Here is a 21,596-nt window from a genome sequence, read left to right on the forward strand (position 1 = left end):
ACTGTTGGGATGAGGATTCACGTAGTATATTGATAAGAGATCAGATGCTACTCATCATTCTCACATCGTAATTTATCATTTTTATCATTTTATTTAAATACAAATATTTATACATCAAACCACTATGACAAAAAATTAAATTATGAGATAACCTTCTAACCGGATTCAGCGTAAAAGCTTGCTTTACACCACCTAATAACAGATTGACATATCAGCCCTTGTGTTCTTTTTAGAAACAAATGAGACGCATAGGATTTGGTTCCAAAATTAAACTAAAATCAAGTCGATTTCTCGTCTTCCATTCAAGACTATCGGTTGGTTTACGGAGTAAGATAAGATGATAATATTTTGAAGAGAAATAATACTATGCCCCTTCACTCTTATCATTCTATTTGACCGCTGGACAAATTTTTTTTTTTTATTTATTTAGTGATTAAGAAAGTTATTTTAAGTGTATTACTGTTTTTTTTAAAAATATTTAAATGTATTAAAAATATAAAGAAAAAAAAATATTGGACGGTACGTTCAGCGGTAAGAGTAGGGCAACATAGTAACCCCACTCTTTTTTGAATAGTAATGAGATAATTTTAGTTAAGTATTTTTTAGATTTTGAGAAATAAGAGAGAAAAATTAAATATAAAATATTATAAAATTAAGATATTATAAGAATATAATTTTATAATATTATTTTGTTTGAGTATTTAAAAAAATTAAATTTATTTTTTATTTTTTATTTAAAAATTTAAAAAAATTATAATAATAAGTTTGAATAGTTTGTATTTGAAATATTGAGTCCAACTCATTCATTCACGTGCGTTATTCGCAAATCACTTTACCTAACACAAGCATGTGGCCGACACTCAACATTATGTGTTGGAGCAAATGAATCAAACAAAAAAGGGAAAGCAACCAAAGGAAAGACGACATGCATCTACCATTCCATGCATAGTGTAGTTTGTTTTTTAAAAAAATGATATTTGTACTCATAAATGTATAAATATTTTATAATTATTTTGAAAAAAATAAATAAATAAATATAATATTTATATGAAAAAAATTAATTTTTTAATAATAAATTTTACTCTTTTTTAAAATAATTATATAATATTTATATACTCTACAATTGTGTAGCATTAGTTTTTTTTTTTTTTTTTAATTCATTTCAAGCTTGACTTCCCATCACCACATGAGGAATATTAAATTCACACGTCTCTGAAGAATGGGGGTGTTAAGCTTTTCGGTTTGTTAGTTGGGCTGAGCAAAGGGCTAGATGGGCCTACATTCTTGAAAGCAGCTACATGTAACGCATAATGAAGTGTGAAAGAGTGATATAGATTATAGAATTAAAAAAAAAAAAATGCAGTTTTAAGATGCTAATAGCTGAAGGTATATTAAAAGAGTAATTCAATATATAATTATGAAGTACATAAATGTCGCATAATTATTTTAAAAAAGAGTGAGATTCACTATCAAAAATCATACACATTTTAAAAAACGATTATGCGGTAATTGTACAATTCACAATTATAAATATCTTTTCTCATAATTAAAATCAATTCTTCTTTTAAAATCAAGTTGAATGAACCTACCTAGATCATGTTGGAGATATTTGCTAGTTTTAGTTGACGCATTTCTATGGTGAAATTGCAGATAGGATACAAGATGCAGGCAGTAATCGAGACGTAGCAGTTGATCAATAACATCACTATAAGGTATCGTGCACAGTACAAAAAGAAAAAAGTAGAGTCACTCATATTAACCTTTGAGTACATATTAGCTATTGAAGTCCATTTCGATCATAACTTGGAAATTTCTAGCTTTTGGAAATTCTGGATATATGATTTTGCGACAATATTTTTGATCCTTCTACTTTTTTTATGGCACATTGGGATTATGAAGGAAACGGGTTTAGATGCATACAGGTTCTCAATCTCATGGTCCCGAGTTTTACTAAGTAAGATTATGATATGAATTGACATGTTATAAGAATTCAGGAAAAATTCGAAGGCAAGAAAAGGGAAAAAACAACTTATATATTTCCTATATATCTACTGTAATGTAAAAAAATAGAAAAAATTATATTCTTAAACCGGTGTGTAGAGCACACTTCATAAAGTGCATAAATGACATAATTTGATTTGAAAAATAAATTTTGAATCTTACAAATTAAATCTTATCATTTAAGTGATATGAATTATGTATTCTACATACCGGTTTGATAATAGAATAATTCAAAAAAAATATTTAAGAATTTTTTTCAGAAGATTATCAATTTTTTTTCTTATCCTAACAAGTGAATCATGTTAATTTCTTAAATACACAAGCTATATTGGAAACCATTCAAAACCACCAATTATTTGAGACATACAGTCTCTTTGAATGCAAATGAAAATGCTATATGGAATTCCTTTTCCCGATACGCCAGGGTTGGAAAATGTCTTCAAAAGCTCATACGGCATAACCCTCACTCCTACTCTATTCTTCAAACTATTATTCGTATTCCTTTCATCAATTATCTGTTCAAGTTTCCTCAATCTCCCATAGAACCTCTCAAATGCTTCCTTTATGAATGGATCTTCAGCTTACGATGGCTCACTTTTCTCCCTAAGATATTCCTCGTTGGGTGAATGATTAGACAATATGTCCAAAAAGGCCATCACTCTTGTTGCTTGAAGCTGCGAAGGGAAGTGTTGCAAAAGTGCACACTCAAGTTTTTTCATGAACTTTTTACATTCTTCTTTGGTTGGGTCTTCTATGGCCATGTTGGTTCTTGCAATAGTTAGCCGATTTGGAAAGTAGCCACCATAAGCATATTAACCGAAGTTTACGGTGGCATGGTGGCCAGAAGTCACCCAAGTGATCGTTGTGAGGATGTCGATTAGGTCTTTTTAGATTTTTAGAATCGACAACAATGGTTCTTCCTTCTTGTCAGCATGGCCAATTGTTCAAATTTCATTCCATCATGATTGGAGCTCTTGATCAGACTCTGCAAGTCTAGGGTCAGGGTAATAATGGTTGACATAGTTTGTGACCCATTGTTTGATGGCATCCCAGTGGATGCGACCATCATTGCCATAGGGGTAGTCTTTGATTGTTAGCCTTAGTACATAAGGAGCAGTTAGATCCTCAACGACCATTCCCCTATGAACTCAATTGCAAAAGAGCCGATCGATCTTAAAATTTGATATATGAAAGTAAATTATACAAATTAATGAAAAGCTATAATATGCCACTTGATTGCCAATATGTTGCAAAATAACAAGTTTTTAGCTATTTGTTAGAGTACTCAATCTCTTATTGTTGATGTAGATGTTGTTGGTGATGGTGTTGGTTCTGTTTCACTTAAAGATGATCGGAGAAATCAACTGACAGATGTCGAAACTTCAGAAAATCGACACAATACCACTCTTGTCCAAGAGAAAGATACAAGGGAAAAACAAAATAGAAGAAAAATAGGCCATTTCAGATCAAAATTTGCTGATCCATTTTCTGCAACATCTCATAATGAACATCCACATATTGAGCCAAGAATCACTGTGCCTAATGTAAACCACACTAATGGGCAGTTAGTTTGATTCCAAACCCATGGTGATCAACAAGAAGATGATACAATGACAGATTTGAGGCCCTTGGAGAAAAATATTGGGCAACTCCAATTACCTGCGTCTTTCTCGTCTCTACCTTCTGAAAATGTAGTTTCCACCCAGAGCATGCTTGTGGATGGGAGGCCGTTGTTTCATCCAGTGGTGCAAAACACTGAAATGCATTATGGAAATGTCGGTAACTTTTATAGTCCATCAGTGCAATACGAGAACTGCACTCATGACTGGCAGCAGTCGCAGAATGCGATGACTAAACTTCAAATTAAAAAAAATGATGATAATATATAAATTCAAGATTGAAAAGACAACTTTAGTTGAATCTTAACGATCAAGTCTTAAGAAAAAAAAGCAGAATGCCATTCTTTTTTATTATTTGAAGATATAATATCTCAACCCTACTACCTTCAAATGCCTAATAATGAAACTTACTTGGTGCAGGCTCAGTTGGATGGGCTGTTGAAGCTAGCTGGCTATGTGCCTGAACTAACATGGAGGGATTTAGGTTGAGTTCCCCACCCATATGGGGGAATGTAACATATTAATTCTTTTAGGGTTCTCACTTGATTTTTCTGATAACAAGTGATTAGTCATTGTAGAATATGGAAGAGAAGATGATTTATTTGTGGTAACATATTAAAATCATTACATGTCAATCAATAAGAATAAAGTGGATTTTTTAGAACAATCATTTGTTCCCTTTATCCGTTCTCATAGACATAGAACCATATCATTAGATTGTGTTAGTGTCGAGAAACCTCTAACCACACAACTGCCGGCCGTATACAGAGTGTAATATATTAATGTGATCCTTTTCAGTGCCTCCACAAATCCCGTCTTTCTGCAGGTTTCTAAAGCAGTTTCTTTTCATCTATATTGACAATTCCAATATGCCTTGTTTTGCTTCCAGCACATCCCGGTTGAACATTCAAATGCCTGTTGCTAGCTTGTTCCATGTTTCCAGTCTCTGTAGCTATGTCATTGGCTTTCCCTTTCATGTCCCTAGCAAAACTTTACATGCAGATTTTAGAAAGAAAATCCCATCTCATTTAATAACCATGCAGAATCCAATAAATCTAGGCTTCATCTCTGTTGGAAAACAATAGGAAAACAAAGTATTGCATAGAGACTTCAGTCAACAACTTGTTTGATTGATTCTAAATGTTCTTTACTTTAGACGTCCAAACGTATAGATATATAAAGACACCTTGTAACTCACAACAACATTAATCAAAACAACTTCCAAGATTAGCTATTAAATAACATAGTCTAAATATAATAAACTAGGCTATTAATTGAGATTATTGAAAAATAGTAGCACACAACTCATCAGCTTCAATACTCCTTGATGTGTTTTTCTGAAACTCCAAGCATCAATCTGAGGAATTGAAACTTGTCTTTAGGGATAGCTTTTGTGAAGATATCTGCAAATTGATCTTTAGAGCGACATAATTTTAACTCAATTTCACCACTTGCTTCCACTTCACGCAGAAAATGATTCTTAATTGCTATGTGCTTTGTGCTACTGTGATGGACAGGATTCTTAGCAATTTTGTTGTCACAAAAAATCTCAATTGGACCTTGCTGATTTTCTCCCATATCCTCCAGAATTCTCTTTAACCAAATGGCTTGATTTGCTACCCCAGTTACAACAACATATTCAGCCTCAACAGTGGACTAAGCTACATTTCCTTACTTCTTTGAACTCCATGAAAACATACCAAATCCAAGACCAAAACAATGTCCTGAAGTACTCCGCTTGTTGTCAATAGATCCAACCCAATCACTATCAGTGAAACCAACTAATTTTGATTCTGGTCTTTTCTCATACCATATGCCAAAACTGATTGTTCCTTGCAAATATCTGAGAACTCTCTTAGCAGCTCCAAAATGAACTTGACTTGGACTTTGCATAAACCCTGACAACAAACTTGTGGCAAACAAGATATCTGGTATGGTATTGCACAAGTAAAGCAGACTTCCTACAAGACTCTTGTAGTTTATGCATCCACTTTATTGACACCATCTTCTTTTCTCAATTTCTCATTAGGAACCAACGGTGTTGCTATTGACTTACAACCTAACATGTTTGATTTCTCCTGCAAGTCCTCTACATATTTCTTCTGTGAACGAAAAATTCCATCTTCTTCTTAGATAACTTCCATTACGAGAAAATAATGCATCAATCCCAAGTCGCTCATCCCAAAGTTAGCCATCATATCATTTTTAAACTTCTCAATCATCACTAGATTATTTCCAGTAAAGATCAAGTCATTAACATACAATGATAAAATGAGAATTTTAGCATTACCTTGAGACTTTATGTACAAAGTTGGTTCAATTTTGCTCCTCTTGAAACCTTGGTCTGAAAAATATCCATCTATCTTCTCATACCAGGCTCGGGGTGCTTGCTTCAGCCCATATAATGCTTTTGTCAATCTAAAAACTTTTCCTTTTTCTTCTATGAAGCCCTCTGGTTGATAATCATAAACTTCTTTCTCTAGAATTCCATTTAAGAATGTTGGCTTAACATCAAGTTGGTAAATTTTTCAACTTTCTTAGCTGCAAGTACAACAAGTGCTCGAATTGTATCCATCCTTGCAACTAGTGCAAAGGTTTCGTTGTAGTCGACTCCTGGTTGTTGTACATAACCCTGGGCTACTAGCCTTGCTTTATGCTTCAAGATTGAACCATCTAGATTCAGCTTGATCTTGAAGATCCATTTAACTCCAATGATCTCTTTGTTTGCAGGTCGAGCAACCAATTCCCAAGCTCCATTCTTTTCAATCATTTTTTTCTCCTCCTCCATTGCTTTCACCCAAAATTCTTCCCTTGAAGCCGCTGCAAAATTCTTTGGTTCAAGAGAAGAGTAATTGCAATGTTCATAAATTTCACTCAATAGTCTTGTTCTTCTTATAGGAGATTTTGGTGAAGAATCATCATCTCTATTAGAAGATGCTAATTGTTGAGTTGATATAGGACTACTTGTCTTATCCTCTATATGACTACTAATGTCATCCTCAAACTCTTCTTCTATCTCAAGTGGTTGAGAAATTGGAACTTCAACATTCTGTTGAATCACCTTCTCAGCTTCCCAATCCCAGGAAGCATGCTCATTAAATTTCACATCACGACTGGTAACCAGCTTCTTAGTTTCCATGTTGAAGATCCGAAAACCTTTTGACATATTATTGTATCCCAGAAAAATGCCCTTCTCGGTCTTCTCTTCCAGCTTGTGCCTTTTCTGACATGGAACATGAATATAACATATACAACCAAACACTCTTCGAAAACTTGCAGAGGGTTTTATGCCACTCCAAGCCTCATAAGGTGTCTGCTATTCTACAGCTTTTGTTGGTACTTTGTTGAGCAAAAATACAGAAGTGTTAACTGCTTTAGCCCAAAATCTTTTAGACTAACACTTTTCCAGCAACATAGATCTTGCCATCTCCATCAATGTTCTGTTTTTGCGTTTAGAAACTCTATTCTGTTGGCGCAAGTATGCAGTAATTAGTTGATGCTCCAACCCTTCTTCTTCACAGAATTTCTCAAACTCGTTAGAGTTATACTCAGTGCCACGATCACTTCTCAGAGTTTTAATTTTTTGCCCACACTAATTTTCAACCAGCAAATTGAACTTCTTGAAAGTTCCAAAATCTTATGATTTCTCACGAAGAAAATACACCCAAGTCATTTTGGTAAAATCATCTATGAAAAGAATGAAATACTTATTTTGATTGTGGGTATGATTTCTCATTGGACCACACACATCAGTGTGAACAAGCTCTAACTTCTCATTTGCTCTCCATGTACTTTCAGAGGAAAAAGGTTGCTTGTGCTACTTCCCAAGCATACATCTCATATTTTTGTCTTCCTTTCTAACAGAGGTAGATCTCTTATCATTTCCTTCTGATGTAGCAAACTTAGAGAGTTGAAGTTGCAGTGCCCAAACCTCTGATGCCATAACATTGAATCTTCCACCGAAGCCACCATAGCTTTAGGAAAACTACATTGAAGGGGGGAAAGTTTATGCTTCTTCCCATTTGAACTTTAGCAAGTTCCACTTTATTCTTCTCATCATAGATTTTGCACATATTACTCTCAAAGTATATAGAGTAACCGTTCTCCATCATTTGACCAACACTTAATAGATTTTGATCAAGACTTGAAGCAAGTAAAACATCTTTAATAAATCTCGTACCTTTCTTTGTCAGAATAACCACTGTGCCTTTGCCTTTAGATTCAACCAATTCTCTATTTCCCATCTTGACTTTGATTTTGACAGAGGAATCCAAATCAATAAAAATGCTTTCATCTGATGCCATATGGTTGCTACAACCACTATTAATAAACCAGAAATCTTCATTCTTTACAAGAGCTTGGCAAGCAAAAAACAAATCCTCCTTGTCTTATTTTTCTTCTGAATAATGGGCTTGATGATTGTTTTTTAATCGACAATCTTTTTCCTTATGACCAAACTTATTGCATTTCCAGCATTAAGGCTTCCTGAGATGATAACAATCATTCTCAAGATGGTTGGTCTTCTTGCAGGTGCCATTAGGTGGGAACTTCCTTGTGGTTGCCTTGTGACTTCTTCTTATAATCCATTAACTTCTTATTATTCATATTGACTTTGGATTGGAAAGCATGCTCCAAAAAACCATCACTTCTTCTTGCAATTCTTTGTTCATGAGCTTACAATGATCCCATCAATTCTTTAATAATCAAGATTTGTAGATCCCTTGATTCTTCAATTGTAGCAACAACGTGATCATATTTTTCTGAGAGACTAATCAAAATCTTCTGAATGATTCTGTGATCAATAACTTCTTCACCATAGGCACGCATTTGATTGACAACTTCAATCAATCTAGAACAATAATCTTTTGCATCTTCTGATTCCTTCATTTTTCAGTTTTCAAGCTCTCTTCTTAATCCTTGAAACTTGATTACTTTACTTTAGCATTTCCTTGAAACTCCAATTGTAGAATTCCCAAGTCGCCTTTGAAGTAGAAGCCCTCATCAATCTAGGAAAAATGGATTCACTCACGGCTTGCTGTAGTATGAACAAAGACTTGGCATCCTTAGTATTCTCCTATTTGAGTTGAGCAGAATCTGAAGCTCCTTCTGCAGGGGTTGAAACACCTTTTTCTACCACATCCCAGAGATCATAAGATAGGAAGAAAATCTTCATTTTAATGCTCCAATAATCATAATTCTCACCACCAAAGATGGGAACTATTGTAGATGTTCCGAGATTAGCCATTAACGACCGTTCAGATTAACCTGGTTCGCTTGGTACCGATTGTTGGAAAATAATAGGAAAATAGAGTATTGCAGAAAGACTTCAGTCAACAACTTGTTTGATTGATTCTAAATATTCTCTACTTTACACTTCCAAACATACAAATATATAAAGACATCTTGTAACTCACAACAACATTAATTGAAACAACTTCCAAGATTAGCTAATAAACAACATAATCTAAATATAATAAACTAGGCTATTAATAGAGATTATTGAAAAACAGCAGCACACAACGTATTAGCTTCAATAGTCTCCTCTCATATAAAAGCCCATGTATCTCATCACGTCACAGAACATATAGCCCTTTGCCACTCACTCTCTAAGCAAAAGGGATTTGCCATCTTAAAAAACGAAACACCCTTAGAATTACCAATTCGATGTGGTACCCTTTTAGCAGAAAAATGGCTGAAAGAATGTGATGCACAAAAGCCAGATTCTTGTATATTGTGCAAGAAAGTAGGACAACTTACAATCTGAGATTGGCTTGGATCCATTGCAAACCCGATTTTTATGTCTACCAATAGTCTTTACAAGAACAGCTTCCCTTTTTAAAATGGTGATATCTAATCATGTCCTTGACAATAATCTCTCGATCATAAACTTTGGAGATGAACTTTGTTGCTTCGTGGCAGTTCCCACAAACTCGTAAGTTCTTTACAATTCAAATTGGGGTTTGGGGTGTTGTGTTCATCAAGCCAAAAGCAACTACTAACTTCTCACTATGTTTAGATAGAGTTGTCTCCTTATCTTCCTCATCATCAATATTGAGTAGAACGTCTCCAAATTGTGGAACATAACCAGCAATCTTCAACTTAGTTGTCATCTCATCCAAGAACAGGTAGAGCTGTTTAGTCTGAGGATGGGATCTATTTCCCACAAGGAATTCATGGAACAAACCATTTAATTTAATAGAGCTGCAACCAGGGATTTTCTTCCTTCCATTTAGTTCAATCTCCTCTCTCACAACCTTTACTTCACTCCATGTGAGCTATTGGGGAGGAATACAAGATCTCTTGCTACAGCAAAAAAGTTCCATGCCTGTTTGAAAAAGTGCATGTTTAATCCACTTATTTACATGGCTGAGAATGGCAAAACTCCTTAGAATGTCTCAATTATTTTTGCCCTAGTTAGGTCATGTTACCATAAAAATAAAATGAAAAAAAACTTGCTAGCTAGCTATAAGATTTTCTTCTGAATTTGATCAAGTACATATCATGCTTACATTATTATTGACACGTTTAATGTGTGGTCTATTGGAACATAATCTCAATGTAAAAAGAAACCTTATATTAACCTAATGATTTGCCTAAAGTTATGTAAAAAATACTTTTCACAAAAGTCTAAAAAAGTCGATCTTGAAAGTAGGGGTGGGCAGTGGGGCCCCGCATCCAACTATCCCGCCCCCGTCCACCCCGCTTCTACGTGGTGGGGAAGGCAACCTCACTCGCCCTTGCTTAAGTGATTTTTTGTATTGCTTAAGTGAGACTCTTGTATTGTCTTGACCTCCTCCATAAATGTTACATTAGGCTACATTAACTTACTCATAATATGCACTAACAAATTTATGATTATATTTACAAATTTAAATTTATAATTTTGGGTTAAAAAATGTGTTCCTAGTCACTTTTAGGCACATGAGGGGCGGATGAAGGGTTCGACCCTTCCCCTCGGCACCGAAGCGGGGTGTGGGGGTGAAAACCCCACCCTTCGCCCATGCAGGGGCAGGGTGCGGGTAATGGTCTACGCTGCCCCCCCATGGGCGGGTAGCACCCCTACTTGAAAAAATTATATTCAAATAGTCTTTAAAATCTACTTACTTACTTAGGAAAATCAATAAAAAAATATCTATAAAAACCTTTAATCCAAACAACTTATATATTTCCTATCTACTTCCATGAAATACAGTAAAAAGAAATAGAAAAATTATATTTTGAAGCTGGTGTGTAGAGCATACTTAGTAAAGTATTTAGATGACATAATTTGATTTGGAAGAATATTTTTAAAATCCAAATCCTACAAATTAAATCTTACAATTAAGTGATGTGATTGGTGTGCTCTACCCACTAACTTGAGAATAGAATAATTACCAAAAAAAATATGCTAAAAACTTTTTAAAAGATTGTCAAATTTTTTTCTTATCCTAACAAGCGAATCATGTTATTTTCCTAACCAAGCATGCTATTATTAGAAACCATTCAAAACCACTAAGTTTGAAATGTATAGTCTCTTCTAATTGATCAAATAGAAATGCTATATGGAACTCCTTTTCCAGTTACGCCAGGGCTGGAAAATGGCTTCAAAAGCTCATACGGCACAACCCCAGCTCCTACTCTATTCTTCAAACTATTGTTCTCATTCCTTTCATCAATTATCCGTTCAAGTTCCCTCAATCTCCCATGGAACCTCTCAAATGCTTCTTTTATGAACGAATCTTCAGCCCACGATGGCTCACTTTTCTCCCCAAGATATTCCTCGTCAGGTGAATGATTAGACAATATATCCAAAACAGCCATCACTCTTGTTGCTTGAAGCTGTGAAGGGAAGCATTGCAAAAGTGCGTGTTCAGGTTTTTTCATGAACTTTTTCCATTCTTCTTCAGTTGGGTCTTCTGTGGGCATGTTGGTTCTAGCAATGGTTGGTCGATTTGGAAAGTAGCCCCCGTAAGCATATTGACCGAAGTTGGCAGCGGCATGGTGGCCGGAAGTCACCCAAGTGATCGTTGTGAGGATGTCAATTAGGTCTTTTTGGGTTTTGAGAACCGGCCACCATGGTTCATCCTTCTTGTCAGCGTGGCCAACTATTCGAATTTCCGTCCACCATGATTGGAGCTCTTGATCAGACTCCACAAGGTTAGGGTTAGGGTAGTAATGGTTGACATAGTCTGTGACCCATTGGTTGATGGCATCCCAGAGGATGAGACCATCATTGGCGTAGGGGTAGTCTTTGATAGTTAGCCTTAGTCCATGAGGAGCAGTTGGATCCTCAACGGCCATTCCCCTGCATACACAATTGCAAAAGAGTCGATCGATCTTAAAATATGATATATGGGAATTAGATTATACCCATTAATGAAAAGCTATAATATGCCATTTGATTTCCAATAAGTTGCAAAACAAGTTTTTTGTTTGTTAGAGTAGTACTTCTATTTATAATTGATGTGTATTATTCATCTTCTACTAATATAATTGTGTTATTCATCTTAGAACATATGAGAATTTAATTATAAGCAAATGCCATTTTAAAAATCTAAATTTAAAAACTGTATATGATGTCATGTGTCCCTTCATTAAGAAAATATGTGTTTCTTTGCATGCTCGAAGGACACATGAAAAATTTTTAAATGGGTTGGAGGAGCAGTTTGGAAGAAAACAGTTTTAATTATTTGATTTTTTATTTTTGAAAATCTAAAAGATTGGCTAATTGGAAACTAGGTACCTGTTAATTAGGTCAGCAGGAAGTGACTCCCGATCGAACCGCCACTGGAGATCATAGGCGGCAGAGCAGATTTCCATGGAATATTTACCAGGTGCAAATGCAGACTCAATGGTGCCACCTGCATTGATAAGTGCTTCTCGAGCCAGAGCATTGATCTCCATTGTGTAACGAAAATGAGGGTGCAACAGTCTGTAGATTGGATGAATCACGCTAAGTTGCCTATTTGTCGCAATTACATAAGGCTCTGTTACACAATGAGTTCTTAGCCTGTAAAAGAGACCAGTAAAATCATTTCCCTCATTAATATAAATCATATTGAGTTTTGAAGGAAAACCCATAGCAAATAATTAGTTTATAAAGTAGTGGGAAATAATATATACCAATGACTAACGAGCTGGTGATAGCCAGAGTCATGGGCAAGGACATGAGCTTTAGCAATCCTCCATAGCCAAACTTCTGTTGAATGCCAAGAAGGTGCATAAACTTGCTTCCACTGCGGCTTTCCGTCCATAGGTGGCCGAGTCAGTTCAATCGCCAGCGGCCTCAAGGTGCCATCTTTAGTTAAGAAGAATAGTGTGCGTGAGCCGTACAGTGTGGTGCCCTTAATCTGTCTTACTTTGCTGACGAATGGTAATAACAGGTCGTGATAATCTAGCATAAACAGCTTCTTTTCTTTTAAGGCCTGCATGCATACATTCAGGACAATATAATACAGATTTATTTATGATATTTATTTAGTTGAGTGATGGCCAATATTCCTGCCTGAAATTTACACGATATGTGTTATATTCTTCTTACCTTTTCAACAGTCATTAGGCCTCCAATTTCTTCCTCAATAATTTCTGTCGTGATGGCTGACTCTGGTGGACCGTAGATCTCAGGATCAAGTTTACTCTTCAATGGCCACTCCTGCATAACTTTTTATGCAACTTTAAAGCATGCATGGAGTAAAGTAATTGCTTTCTTTAAACAATGCATGCTAGGTACGAATGCGCAGCTTTTTCCAGTAAATTTAAGCAAATTAGTCGCAAATCATACCGTGATCAACCGTATGCTATATGGGTTGAGACCAGCAAGAGTCTGTCGAGCAAATTCCTCGTCCCTAAACCAAAAGAACTTGTCCCCTGCAAATCCAAAACAACACATCAATATGTATATAATTGCCATCTCATTTAGATCAGAAAGTTCTGCGTGTGTTTGTTTGCATGTGTTTGTGAAGTTTAATTTGTGTTGGGGGAGGGGAGTGCGGGATTCTCACTGTTCATAGTTTCGGGGGTCTCAAAGCGGAGCACATCTCCTCCGGTTTTGGAAATGGTTTTTACAAGCCTGGGCATGATTGCTTTGAGAAACCCTTCTTGGTCTTCTTCCGATGGCAAGTTAACCCCTTCTGTAAAAAGCGAGTCTATGGCTGTGAAGTATGGGAATCCAAGATCCCTATCCGAAATCACAACTCCTAGTGATGGCACCAATACTCGCAACACTGAGTATACGGTCTTCGCCGAGAATGTTAGCTGCTTTATCTCCGAGAAGCATTCGTCTCGAGGAACATAAAACCTACTAGTTTTCCTCGTCTCTGACTGTGGATCTGCATATATATATTAACGCCGATAGCATGCATGTTCAATGATCAAAGCGAATAATTAAAAAAAGAAAGAATACGGACCGGATATATATATATATATATATATATATATATATATGATCCCTACATTATTTTGATAAAATTATTTTCTGTCGATCGGCTCAAGATATGAACATGAAGCTCTACATAAATATGACTATAGACCAGGCCGAAAATTATGCAGATCTCTTAAACTTTCTATCCGAACTTTATATATATATATATCTGTCTACATTTTTAGACCGACGTATGAATGTGTCGATGTAGTCATGTACGTATTGCTTATTGGGTTTAATTTCAACTATCAAGCGGAAAAAATATGAAACAAACAATTGCAAAAATCAGTTCAATCAATTATTGGCGAATCCATTCTTTAATTTAATGATCACTATAGAATATTCATGAGTAAAGTACTTGAGCAATAAGAAAAAGATTGAATCAAATTATGTGATCTTATCTGAATACTACTATTCTAAAGCCTCTACACCACACATTGCGTGCTTACGTGGCATAATGTGATTTTAATAATAAATTTTAAAATTGAATCTTACAAATCAAATTAATTTTACCATAAGATAGCCATATGCTTTGCATACCAATCTAAGAATATGATAACTCCTTAAATACCTAATCAGAGAGTGTAATTTTAGTGCTATAATGCTGGCAAATGTTTGTTATTTATGAAATTAATAGGCCAATCTTCTCATATATATATGTGGATCCTAAATTATCCTTTTAGTAATTACAATATCATTGGATTGATAAAAATACCTGCTTCGGAAAGGGGGCGTCCGGTCCTGCAACGTCGAGGATAGGGGTACTCTTTGCCACCAAGTACTGGTCTTTGAAGTTCGAGGCTCTTATCGGGTTCCCCAAGATCATTGTACACATCATAGTCGTATATCCTCTCAAATCTCTTAGGTTCTCCTTCACCATTTCCTCGCAAACTCTCCAGGTCTTCTTCTCTTAGCCTCCTCAATCCACTTGGTGTTTGTGAGGGCAAGTATGACTGCTCTATTCGAATACGTACACGAACTCAGATATTTATAAAAAAAAAAATGTATAGTTTTTGTTTTCCATGTTTTTGGGTATTCTTATGTGCCTGATATATATATGTTCTACGTGCATTACGTGCATCATGATCCTTCGGGTACGTTTGGAAACCAAACCAAACTTAACTCATTAATATAATTTTTTCAAATCCTAATACAAAATATAATAAACAATTCAATTTTTTCAAATTTCAAAATAATAATAATATTAAAAAATAATATTCTGATAATATTTTATCATTTCAACTCAACTCAGTTCAACATCTAAACGTAGTATAAAAATTTTTATTTGAATTAATTTAGAAATGAGAGAGAGAGAGAGAGGAAACCAATCATGAACCAACCGTACGTGAGAGATCATACCGGAACCTGCATGATCCTTATAAATATAAACGAACTATATATGTTTTTCTTGTTCCTTATTGCATATAATTACATGTTAGTGATCATGCATATAATTCCAAGTAATTGGACCACATCGTATTGCAGTTTTGGAGTCTATCTTTGTCGAATTGGTCACCCTTTTATGGTAGAACGCCCGATGATCGATATTAGTAATCCAAGGCCGCTAGCTAGTTTAAATTAAAGTTAATATTCATGTAATAATCTAAATCTTAAGTTTAATTTGTTAAGGCAAAAACTTGTTGAAGTAACTGCGTACCATTTCTATTACTAAAAAGAGAAATAATTTGTACAGTTTTAAGTATACAAGTGATCATGCGCACTCATTTAAAAAAAATTAAGTAAATATGAGATTCACATAAATAAAAAAAAAAATCAATTTTTTTATTGTAGACTTCACTATTTTTTAAATGGAATGTAGCATTACTTATCAAATAATTAATTAAGATGATAATTATTACAAGAAGCTAGGTGATCGATATACATGATATATATGCATCATGATGCATGCAGTAGTACGTTATACGTACGTACCTTATTGGTAAAAAATACCCTCTTGACAGGATTGTCGAACTTGGAGTGAACCCAGGAGCAACAGGTCACATTTATGGGGCCTTGAGGGAAGCCATGGATGAGTATAGTCTCTACGAACATCTCCCTGTGGTGCTCATTTTCAACCAACACAGCCCCAACCTCTCCAAAATCAACTGGCACTTCAAATTCCGTCTCGTACTTCACCCCCTCCTCCCCTTTCCCCGCCTTGTGTGCATATGCCTCAACACTTTCTTTCTCTAATCCCGTCTCTAATTCAATATATACGTACGTACATGCGCATGTAATAATTAATTCACCAAATTAGCCTAATTATAAATAAATAAATATATATATATATATTAAACAAAACAGAATTTATATTAAAAATTAAAGGGTCATCCTATTTTTCTTGTTCCATAATTAACTCAACATTAGTCTTTTTGTTGACTTATTTTTATCCTTTTTAGAAATAATATGTTTCGAGATCTCTCTAATGATACCCGATCGATAAATCCAAAGATGTTGGAATTTTATAATTAACTTATATTAATCATTATATATATATATATATGAAAGATGCATGCTTAAAGGACCTTTTTTAAAATTACTGGCAGGACTCACGGTAATTTAGAATTAATTAATTTGATAATTAGTATTTAGAACGATTTCAAAAATTTTTACCCAACAAAATAACTTGTGAATTTTATTGGCATGCATATATTATGACGACGTCTTCCCTATTCTACAGTACGTCTGTCTGTTGGGACCAAATTATTAGGGACCAGCGCCTGTGTTCTCTGATTGATCATTTGTCTTCATCTTGTTGCTTTCTAGCTTGTGAAAACTTATATACGTACAAATTTAAGCTTAATTTCTATATATATGTGTGTGTGTATATATATATATATATATATATATATATATATATCTTTCTAGCTATATATGATCATTATGTGAAGTACTAGAAAAGCATGCAATAAATATTAGTCTCTAATTAATAATTAGTTTCTATGGCCAATATATATTTATCAAGAGGATTGGAATGTTATGTATCAGCTACTATTTATTCTCACATCTCATATTTATAGTTTTTTCATAAGGTGTGGAGGTATTTTTTATAGAATATAAGAGTGTTTTTCATAGAGTGTGAAGTGTGAAGTAATAAATAATGACTGATGAAAAGAATTTTTTATTTATCAAACAACAGAAAAATCACGAACCCCTAGCCAACTTTACTATGATCATCCCAGTAAATCCATTAATTTTTTTTTCCAAAAATGACCAAAGAAAATTAAATAAATCTTTCAATATTATTCTCTATAACTTAATTTCTCAAATATCGATCCGTCGATCCTAGCTTATGGATCGGAAAACTCGATCGGAACACACCTTTTTCACCTTAATTTGTACTTGAATATCTTTGGAGAATTAAGCACGTTATAACTTATTATAAGTTCCTGACCATGCTATATAATATATATAGTACTTGATATATAATGAAACAAAAAAGATTGTACAAGCTGAACTAATCTCATGTCGTCCTGTTATTCAAACAGTAACGTCGCATAATAAGAACATCAAAACTCACTGAATCAAAATTAAAAAAAAAAATAGCTGGAAAAAGATTCGATCATTAACCCATGCAGAAAATTAAGTAAGAAATAATTCTTAATCATCGCAGCAAGCTGCCAAAAGTTTCAGCTTAGCTGAAAATAGTAGAGTTTTTAAACAACAAATTAATTAAAGGAAACCTGCGGACTGAAATTCAGACCAAAAAGCTTTGATTATTTAAAAAAATAAAAAATAAAATAAATAAATTCAAATACCATAATTAAGGGAATTAAAAAAATAAGCATAAACATGCAAGTTTCAGTAGTAAATTAACCTAATTTTTCATCCGATATATTGAGTTGGTACGTAGTTGATAGCTTAGCTAATTAATTAATTATTAAAAGAAGACTTACCGGAATCAAGCTCGGAGCTAACTAACTCCAGGAGGAGTGTTTTACCAAGCAAATCTTTGATATCATCAAGCCCTCGCTGTATCCCAAGGTTTGACAAAAACCCACGAACCGTTGGTTTCACGATTACAACGGCTTGAACTCTAATAACAGACTTCTCGGTAGCCTTGGACGCCGTAGACGTTGTAGTAGGAGTAGTACTAGTGCTAGCTACACTTTTTATGTTGCTAGAAATGAACCCAGTACAGTGAATGGCTTTGTTGTACTTCTTGCCGATGGAGGATCTTGACCAAATTGGAAGCGAAGAGCTGCCATTGATATGGATGAATGGCTTCTGCAACAGGCCGAAGAGCAGGTCGGTTTCAGAACTGCGTGGCTGGCAAATTCGAGGCAACATTGTTTTAGGGTTTACAGTAGAAGATACCCGAGTATTTAAGGAACCAGAGGTCATGAAGCTGGCTATACGATAATATGTAGTTCTTGGATAACTGGAATTTGGTATGTGGTTGCTAAGCATGCACTGATCTCTGTATATATTGAGAGAGACAAGACCACGATTTCCATTTGCTCTCATAGTACTGTAAGTTTATTTCACGTGAAAATGATGATATATGGAATAATTTGGCAGGATTTGCAAAAGGATCCAAGCGAGTTTCATTCAAGAGCTTGATGTACATGACATGACTACCCCTGCACCCCAGGAATTTGGTCCCCAACCTAGACCTCCCAAAACGTCTAATTTTCTTTTTTGTTTTTGGTTAATTTAGAGTTCAGATAGCTAGGCAATTGGAAAATTATGAGTTGCAGGCAGGCCGATATATACCATGTACATGTAATCTTTACTTGAATGCATACATGCTGGCTACTTCCTGGCTTCTAGTTTCAGCCCGGTTCAAGTGTATATATAGAGCGATAAAAAATAGACATACTTTAAGATAGAGATCATACACGTAAAGTATAAGGTCTCACAATTTACAAATACATGGAGTAATCTAATTACTTTAAAAGGCAAAGAATGGGAACCAATTTAGTAATTAAATATTACCCTTATAATCAAATGAAATAGTACTTTATGAAATAAATTAGTATACCTTGAAGCATTATTTTTTTTTAGAAAGAGAATATTGGTTATCCAATTTTATTAATAAATTAACCTATCAGCTTAAAGCACCATATTATAATTGATAGAACTTTTAAAAGAGTGTTTTTTGTTTTTTTTAAGGTAGAACAAACTTCATTCATTCATAACGGGGCATTACAACTTTGACATGTGACATACAGAATACAAGTCAACTACTGATTTTAAGGCTCTCCAATACACAAATTTCTTTGTGACTGACATCTGGTCTAGTCCATTACTATAACTCTCTACAGACAAATCTTCTAAAAGACAGCACTTTGTCCTAAGATAGATTTAGCAAACCACACATTTTGTCCTAAGATAGAATTAAACAATCGCACACTCTGTCTAAGACGGAGTTGAAGATACACTCTATAGACAAAAATCCAAGAGACTATATTTTTTTTTTTTTTTATATACCTAAAACAAAGTAAATAACATGAAACATAAAAGAAACATAGGAAAATAGCAAATTACAACTTGAAAAGCTGTAGATAAGCATTTTCAACGTTAGAAGAAATTAAAATGCAAACACTGAGACTATGGTGGCACGTGAGGGACACGCGTCACTCGGGAAGTACAACAAAACGTCAGGTTTGAAGAAGTCAATGGCCTCGATCCCAAAAAGCCGCACGTGGCGGCGATAAAACTCCCATTGCGGTGGCGCGTGGATGTCACGCACACACTTTGGGCCACGCGTGTGGTTCGCACACTACTTCGTTCGAGGAGATTCTTTATCTGTTTGAAGGATTGGCGTCTTGAAAATCTTGTGGTGGGGTGTGTGGTGGTCGCTTGACTCCAAAGAACAACAAATCTGTATTTTACCCTAGAGTGAAAGAAAAAACAAATAAAACTAAAAAAAAATAAAAGAAAAACTAAAGAGAAAATGAAGGTGGGAATAGGGAGGAGGGAAGGAGGAGCCAAAGCTCCAACCACCCTCCTCTGGTCTTAGTTTTTTTAGGGTTAATACTAGTCTTTTGGTCTACGAATTAATCTTAATTAGTTAAGTAAATTGATCTTGTATGCCCTTACTCTTCTTTGTTTTTATATATGTTAGTGCCAAATTAACGTTGAAAACATTAATGTTGACCAAAGACGTACAAGACGTTTATGGTAAATAATTATATGGGCTCTCTGTCTCTTTTTAAATACAATAACACTTGGTGAGTTTATTGGTTACAAAAACCAAGAAGATAGGGAGAAAATGGTAATCTACCATATTTGTGCCAATTGGATATATAAAAAGTTACCCCTTCAAAAGAAGGAAATTGATATATATATATATATATATATATATATATATATATATTGATGTGTAGCCAATACACCATCCACGTCATTTACATAGTTATAAAATTTAATTTATAAAATTTAAATTTTAAAATTTATTTTCTACATAAAATCATATCATATAAGCACTTAATTATTAGGTGCGCATACTGACTTAAAAATAAAATTTCTTAAGATATATAATAGATATATATATATATATATATATATATATATATATATATATAATCAGTCTGACTCGCATCAAATGAACAATGTCGTCTAATACGTACGTAAACTCCAGCTATTTAGAAAATCATAATTCTATCCTTTATCCCCAAGTTTAAATTAGGGAAAACTGAAAAGTCTTACATATTGTTATGAGTAATGCTACGTATAATTGTGAAGTGCTTAAGTGGCACACAATCATTTTAAAAAAGAGTAAAATTAACTATTAAATAATTAATTATTTTATATGAGTCTCGTATTTACTTATTTTTTTCAAAAAGATTGTGTGGCGCTTATTCACTCCACGACGATAAATATCATTTCTTATTGTCAAATATAAGGTCTGGATCATAATGTTACTACAATAAATCAGGGTTTTCTCGACGATTTTTAAAGCATTGCAATTAAAATCACTGTAAAAGATTATTTTTCCCGTCGATTCTCAACGAGTTTTTTGAATTGCCAAAATTGATTAAAAACGGCTTTAGGATTCCGTTGAACCTGCAGCGATTAAAAATCGCCGAAATTGATCAAATGTAGCGATTTTGTAAGGTATTTGCGACTATTTTGAGTGCTAAAAAATATCTGATTTCTTATAATGTGTCTATAATGCCCATTAAGTATGATCAATAAAGTGATATAATTGGACTTTTGACACATCTCTAGAAGTCCATAATTTGGTTAGATCATGAATATTAAAGTGGTACGAGTTCAATTCATCTGTAGAGACCATTAATTAAAGACCCATATAAATTCATTATTTTATGATGGGCAAGATTGGAATTCAGATATTATATATAGGTTATGGTTACCACTCCAGATTAATTTATTTTGACTCTACACATCCTATCGCAGTGACTTTTATTTTATTTTATTTATAGAGGATGAACATTGGATGTTGAAGACTAATCCGTTGAGATATGCTCTCTCTACCAAATTTCTACGTGAACGTACGGTTTAACATAAGATTTTGGGGTATTCGGATTCTCCAAATGCAACAACACAACGATTGCCACTGTAATCTAAACGATTTGGAAGATAGGAATAATAGAATCTGTAGAGAAAAA

General features: G+C 34.3%; 1 protein-coding gene and 1 pseudogene across 1 annotated transcript; both read right to left on the reverse strand.

Annotated features, from left to right (window-relative positions):
• Positions 1–2,324: 2,324 nt before the first annotated feature.
• On the reverse strand, positions 2,325–3,137 carry LOC121240935 (annotated as a pseudogene).
• A 7,866-nt stretch (positions 3,138–11,003) lies between these two features.
• LOC121241072 (linoleate 13S-lipoxygenase 2-1, chloroplastic-like) lies at positions 11,004–18,501 on the reverse strand. The gene is made up of 9 exons (XM_041138671.1): positions 17,916–18,501; positions 15,952–16,220; positions 14,735–14,972; positions 13,601–13,927; positions 13,381–13,466; positions 13,141–13,251; positions 12,723–13,024; positions 12,343–12,609; positions 11,004–11,904 (listed from the first exon to the last, which is right to left on the reverse strand). The coding sequence occupies exons 1-9, from the start codon at positions 18,484–18,486 to the stop codon at positions 11,145–11,147; spliced, it is 2,931 nt and encodes a 976-aa protein (XP_040994605.1). The 5' UTR covers positions 18,487–18,501; the 3' UTR covers positions 11,004–11,144.
• Between the last annotated feature and the right edge of the window lie 3,095 nt (positions 18,502–21,596).

The sequence above is a fragment of the Juglans microcarpa x Juglans regia genome, chromosome 7S (assembly GCF_004785595.1).
Source record: "Juglans microcarpa x Juglans regia isolate MS1-56 chromosome 7S, Jm3101_v1.0, whole genome shotgun sequence".
In the NCBI taxonomy this organism is placed as follows: Eukaryota; Viridiplantae; Streptophyta; class Magnoliopsida; order Fagales; family Juglandaceae; genus Juglans; species Juglans microcarpa x Juglans regia.